Source organism: Triticum aestivum, chromosome 2B, assembly GCF_018294505.1.
Source record: "Triticum aestivum cultivar Chinese Spring chromosome 2B, IWGSC CS RefSeq v2.1, whole genome shotgun sequence".
Taxonomy (NCBI): domain Eukaryota; kingdom Viridiplantae; phylum Streptophyta; class Magnoliopsida; order Poales; family Poaceae; genus Triticum; species Triticum aestivum.
In genome coordinates, this window is record NC_057798.1 from 189,420,316 (window position 1) to 189,426,955 (window position 6,640).

Below are 6,640 nucleotides of genomic sequence, written 5' to 3' on the forward strand. Positions count from 1 at the left end.
AATTCAAGGGGAGAAATAAAACGTTTGTACATTCCTTAGGTCTAGCATATTTCTTTTCGATTCTTTGTAGGTGCGCAATAAGCTCACAACAGCACAAGTTTCCATGGTACTACCGACAAACGGTGAAAGCCAATGCATGATGCATGAGTCACAACTCACAAGTCACAGCTTCAAATGTTATCAATGAGTTCATCGAAACATAGAGTTGGGTATGCTAAAAACAGAGAAAACAGGTTTGACACAGCAAGGGGGAACGCAAACAATGAATTAGGCACACCAAGTTTTGAGATGAAGACGATTAGTTTGAAAGCGACAGGTTTTAGGCAAGCTGGCTTCCAAGCAGGAGGTCAGCTTGGACACAATGAACCATACAGACAGAGTACATCGACGCAGGTGGTAAACTGCTCAAACCAAACACTTCCAGTTTTCACCACATGGATAACAGAGATACAGGCCAATTCATCGCTCGTTCATTAAGCAGGCACCATCATTAACATCACTTTCCGCCAAACAAGTAGCCCAGGGACGAGCCACCGCCAGGAGCAGCATGAACCTTGGTTGAAGGACGGTCCTGCGAGGGTTTAAACAGAGTCATCAGCCATTTCTCAGCCCACATGGTAAACAAAATCAGAGCCCCACAATGACGTCTGAATATCTTTTCAATACTCAAAAATCAGAACATTCAAGTAGGCGAAATAACAAGAAGCTTTAACCCATTTGCATGGCATTACATTTCAGGGGGAAAATGAACCGTTACATTCTTGTTATACTATTGACTGTAGTGACAAATAACAGAAAACGAGATAAATTCTTGGTAGCTTAACATGAATCCACATAGGAAGTAGTTGCAAAAACTGTACTGGGCAGAAGATTGTTCTAGCAAAAAAAATTAATGATGGATGCTGACAGTTATTAAACTTATGTCAATGGAAACTTCTGACATGCCTCAGATGAAATTTTAATGGGGAATAGCTGGATCAAATTAGGTTCATTACAAGGCCAAAAACCATACCGTAAGGAAGTTGCCCGTGTTCTGGCCATCTGCACGGTAATAGTTGTTCGCCCGGCTACCTGGAATGCCAGCTGGAATCTGCTTGGCTACATCAGCAGCTGCCGGTGCTGGTTTCTCAGCAGGTGCGGGCTTCGCAGCTGGTGCTGCAGCAGGCTTTGCAGGCTCGCCATCTCCAAACAGGTAACCCAGAGAACTTTGACCACCACCAGCACTCCCGCCACGACTCATCTTGACTGTAAGATAAATACATAAATTGCAACATATGAGTGGACAAGTTCAGCGTGATTGTCAGAGTGCAATACATTTTGGAAACAGCAAATGAAATCATCAGGGATAAAAGCTTCCGGAAAAATTAAGATCTCAAAGATAAACTACATAAGGCAAGTGAATCTTGAAATCATATGCCCATACCGGATATATTTCGACCACTAGTTACTACAAAAATGTTGATATAGTGGCATTTGAAGAAATATCATGGTAATTTAGGAGAAGACAGAAAAAAAGCATGCATGCTAAACCAAGTCTTCAGATAAGAATGCTTGGTAAGATTAAGTATCAGTGCTGCTTAGACTGAATGAAGTCCAACAGGGTCAGATATTATCACAAGCCACAAGGTATGCTGTCAATTAAAGCATATAATCTACAAGGTTAGGTAAGATCAATTTCTGTGAAAAAGAAAGATAAAACTCTGAAGATGAGGAAATATAGTTTTGAGTACGGCCGTGAAAGAATATCTAACAGTTGCTTCTAATAAGAACTTCGAATAAAGGGAACAGAGTATGATCGCAGGACATGTTGCTAAGGATAATGGTGGTTACCAGTCAATACAGGGCAACCTGGAAAATGAGGCAATCCAAACCCAAAATATAACTCAACCCAGGGCAACTAATCAAACATCAAACAGTAGATATCAACAGTATTGTGTTTAGTGAAAACATTTAGATCTCTGTTAGAGGGCATGATCAATAGAGGAGATGATAGCATCTCAAAACCTTATAAGGTTAAACCAATGACAGACAAAAATTTCAGCATCTTTGGGTTGAGAAGATAAAAATAACAGGGCAACAGGTCCCTCACTGCAAAGTGTGGTTTGAAAACACGATGAAGTGAACTACACATTCATACAGAGCAGCAAGTTAATAGAAACTCAAGGTCACTCAAGTAAGATAAGATATTCAAAGATAAAATCTCATTTCAATCAATCCTAGGATTGATTTTTCAACTGGACTGCAATTTGGTGCCTTCCTAGACCAAATTACACAGTACATGTGGGGCCTAGCACTACAGCCAGCACCCCAAGCATGTAACAAGCAAAATCCAGACAGTAGGTTCAGTTTAAATTAGCATAAAAACATATCATACCAATCCATTGCATATTTGATGCCATTTAAGGACACTTAGAGATTGTTGGATATAGTTAGGGTGTTCGGCATACTTCAGTTTCAGTTAGGCAAGTTATCCCTTAGGTTTGACTGCTACAAGTCATCACCAGAGAGGTTGCCTGAGATTAATCATTAGCATCAAACACAATATATCAAACAGGCCAGATAGGTTCCTACAGGCCTACACCAAACATGGGTTGGAACAATCCTAACATGGCACAACGACAACAAGTCCAATTGGAATTCCGTGGTATGTTTGCCAAAAGTTTCCCATGAATTGGCTGAGCATCTTGTGAACGCCCGCACTTTTTCCATCAAATCATTCACCTATAAAGGACAAAACACAGCTGATATCACCACATACCAGCAGATCTCTTCTATGATTCGTTATAAAATTGCCATCATCCAACCTTCTCTACACAAAACAGATGCACATCACAAGTCTAGTCAGCAGTTCCCCCGCACCAGCTAACCTGAAACTCAAGTGACATTGCTACGATTACGAACCACATGCCCTAGAATCTTCAAATCTAGGTAAGGTCACCCCTCGCGAAGAAACTGCGGTGAGCACGCGGACTTTCCGCACCCAATTCTCCAAACTACAAGCCCGATCCCCACAAATCTAGCATGGGCAAAAGTAAAATGGACGTCATTACCAACAAATCAGCGACCAACAAAAGTAATTAGGCGCAATTCCGAGATATAAGCATCCTGCATCGACGGATCCTGAACCATACGGGCACAGAAGCACACGATCCATCTCATTTCTGAGAGCCTGAGACCAGATCCAGAACTAAACATCTACCGGAAAAACAAGGGCGAGCGAGATCAGCCGCGCGGATCGCCGGACTAGGCGGCGGGAACCAATAGGGGGGGATCTGGGCAGGGGGAGGAGGAGGAGAGGGGAGGCGATTGGATACCTTAGATCGGGCGCCGACGAGGGGACGGGGGACGAGGACGAGACAGGAGGAGGCGCTCGAAGTGGTGGGAGTGGTGGTGGGGAAGCGCTGCGTTGTTGGTTTCCTTTATAGAGTGGGACGTTTGCAGGGAGGGGGCTGGATCTTTTGCAGTTTGGTCCTCGTGCACGGTCGCAATTCGGAGAAAAGATGGCCCTGGCTGTGAGAGCAGTGGGTGATTTGGTAAGATGTGATTTCTTTTAAGTTGTTGCATGATTGGATGGTGTCGATGGACGATCCAGGGAATTGTCTAAATCAAATAGCTGGACAGAGGTTACGCCCCTTCTGTGACCGGCTACCGCAGCTGGCTATATCTTTGATATTTTGGGCAATGTGAGTATTTGGCATTTTAAGTTTGGAATGTCATAAATGTGCTCATATGTCATACTACTAAGATTAGATGGCAAAAATGAAAGCTAGAGAAAATGACAACTAGTAGATTCAAGCTTGACCATGAATTTAACCAATGAAATGTGGGCTATGTGCCACAAAATTATACCGTTGAATATGTATTCGAAAAAGGTTTTCTATAGTACGGTACTAACATTTTAAGCCGCATGAATTATGTACTATGTTATTTGTGATCTAATCGATGTTCAAAACTAAATCTCAAAAAGTATGCGCGCCTCCTAATCTGAAACAAGGGAAGTACTTTCTAAATTCCATCAAATAAACATACAAATTAGATCGTTTTGTGTTTCTGTTGAGTATCGTGATTAGATTGAAAAATATGATAGACTATGAAGTATTCTGGCTTGTCTTGTACTTCAAGTAGATCATGTGGCTCATGAGGCTCAAGCAGTAAACATCGATTCCACCAATCCTCTCTATCCCGTCTTGCTGTTTCCAAAATAGGGGGGGTGACAAGTCATGCATGAACCCTGAAGAGAAGAAGGAAATATCGACCATGTGTTTATATTTTTGGTAAATCCTTCATCGTCAAAAAAAAATGAGTTCCAGAGATGAGCTATCGAAAAAGAGTTAGGCATTTGGATTCACAAAGCTATGTGACCGAAATTATGAGATTTTGAGTATAACAAGAGATGAAAACAAATTCCTCAACAACAACAACAAAAAGACGAAAGCAAAAGCAAATAGGGTCTTCCAATGATGGTGGATGGGGTAGGGTAGGATGATTTTGATCCGAAATGGAAGAAGGGGAAGACATTGCATAATACAAGTGATCAACATGTTTGATACATATACGCAGTCGTGATCTATATGTAACAAACCGACGCAAGATATTGGGTTTTTTTTTGTAATCTTTCTCAAAACTTTTGAAAATGACTGAAAAGATAACTAAAACATACTCCCTCCGTTCCTAAATATTTGTCTTATTAGAGATTTCAAATGAACTACCATATACGGATGTATATAGACATATTTTAGAGTGTAGATTCACTCATTTTGCTTCGTATGTGGTCACTTGTTGAAATCTCTAGAAAGACAAATATTTAAAAACGGGGGGAGTACATCAGATCACAAATAAACTTGATTTTTCAACAAATATTAACCATTAAGTGACTTTAGATAGACATATAATCGATGCCGACACCATGCTCGCTATACCTGTCACCTTCGGGGCCAATTGTCCAATCATTGACGTCCTCTAAAACTACATATTTCTATAGCCATCTCTACAGCATTTAATGATTATGCAAACATACTACTCCCTCCGTTCCTAAATATTTGTCTTTCTAGAGATTTTATCAAGTGACTACATACAAAGTAAAATGAGTGAATCTATATTCTAAAATATGTCTACGTACATAACGCATGTTGTAGTCCATTTGAATCTTTAGAAAGACAAATATTTAGGAACGGAGGGAGTAAGTGACATGGTTCCGAACAGAGAAAGAATCTATCTTGATACCTAGCTTGACCACCCAACCTATACGAAAATCTTGTGACATATAGCATATGACCTACCATGTTACGAGAGACTGCCGACGCTACCAATTGGCAATTGTACAATCCTCCAAAGGATCGTGTGTCGGGTCAAAAAGAAAAGGATGATGCGTTCAATAAATTCCCCATCTTTTGCAGGACATATATGCAAGAGACCAAATAAAAACAGTTTCCATACCCTGTTGACCAAAGTCAGCGAAACGCCGGCCGCAGAGAGAGCACATGGACGCCGGTGTGATGTGTGGTGCGAGAGCGGCACAGGCAAAGCGCCTCTTGGGAATGGCCCGAGCCGTTGATCACATTATTCACGGTCGAGATCGCGCGGCAGAGTGTAACCCGTCGGTGCGAGTCTCCTCCGTGCGGCCCTATCCGTCCGTGTGCATGTGACCCGTGGGCCCGGCGACAGCTACAGAATAACCACGCCAAGATGGATGGGTCGTCCCTTTCCTTCCTCTGCCGATGGCCGTAGCCTAATCATACGCCAGCTGACTGCCCCCACCTCTCTTAAGTTTGGTCTTAATCACATGAAGAAAAGGAAAGCACAGAATATTATAAAAATGGGGTATTTAAAAAATACGATCCTGACAGAAAACTGCGCCTGCCTCTCTTAATCATATGAAAAAGATGTAAAGCCTATCAGAATGATAGTGATATTAAGTTTATATAAAAAATGGTTGGTCCAAAAGAATTCTTAGTTGCTTGATGAGAAAATAAGGCATCTCAGAACCACATTAGATGAATTACTAAAATAATATGCGTTTGGAAAAAGAAATACTAGACTATATTTCTTAATCGCATGAAAAAGTGAAACATTCGCCACGAAAAAGCAAAATATTCTGCTTCGATTAGGCAAAAAGAAGCGGAGATTAATAAAAGCAGTTGTCTGCAGGGCCATTCCCTTTCAATATCTTCAAATCTCCATTCACTACTTCAAGTTATTATGGAACAAGGAGCGAATATGGGTTGAAAACATGTTCAAGGAAAATTTCACCAGTTGGAGAGGCAAGCTTTTGTCCAGTGTTGATCAACGATAGTCTCGGTAGTTTAACGATGTTTATGCATACGTTTTCATTCTTTGAGATGACTAGGGGGTGCGGAATAGAATGGATGGCCAAATATCTTGTTTGATTTTCAAGCAAATGGATGTTCACAAGCAAAAATATGGACTAACCAATTGGAGTATTAAATGTCGACCTAAGAATCTAGGAGGCTTGGTGTGGAGGTTCTAGGAAATAAAAAATAAAAGTGTACTCACGGAGTAGATTTTTAAGGTTTAGATGAGGAGTAAGTATAGCATGTGCTACTTTGGAATAAGTATCTCCACACCAGGATGTTATCGCATGTGAACATGAAGCCAACGGTTCTCGTATTTGGAAAGGATT

General features: G+C 41.1%; 1 protein-coding gene across 1 annotated transcript; it reads right to left on the reverse strand.

The window, feature by feature from the left end:
* Positions 1–250: 250 nt before the first annotated feature.
* LOC123044274 (protein SPIRAL1-like 1) lies at positions 251–3,518 on the reverse strand. Its single transcript, XM_044466974.1, has 3 exons — positions 3,315–3,518; positions 1,013–1,245; positions 251–571 (listed from the first exon to the last, which is right to left on the reverse strand). The coding sequence occupies exons 2-3, from the start codon at positions 1,238–1,240 to the stop codon at positions 497–499; spliced, it is 303 nt and encodes a 100-aa protein (XP_044322909.1). The 5' UTR covers positions 1,241–1,245; positions 3,315–3,518; the 3' UTR covers positions 251–496.
* Between the last annotated feature and the right edge of the window lie 3,122 nt (positions 3,519–6,640).

Excerpts from the sequence above, each read along its gene's own strand:
- LOC123044274 (XM_044466974.1), bottom strand. The coding sequence starts at position 1,240 with ATGAGTCGTGGCGGGAGTGCTGGTGGTGGTCAAAGTTCTCTGGGTTAC. Across the intron at positions 572-1,012 it reads ACACGGGCAACTTCCTTACG|GACCGTCCTTCAACCAAGGT; the intron begins GTATGGTTTTTG and ends AAACCCTCGCAG.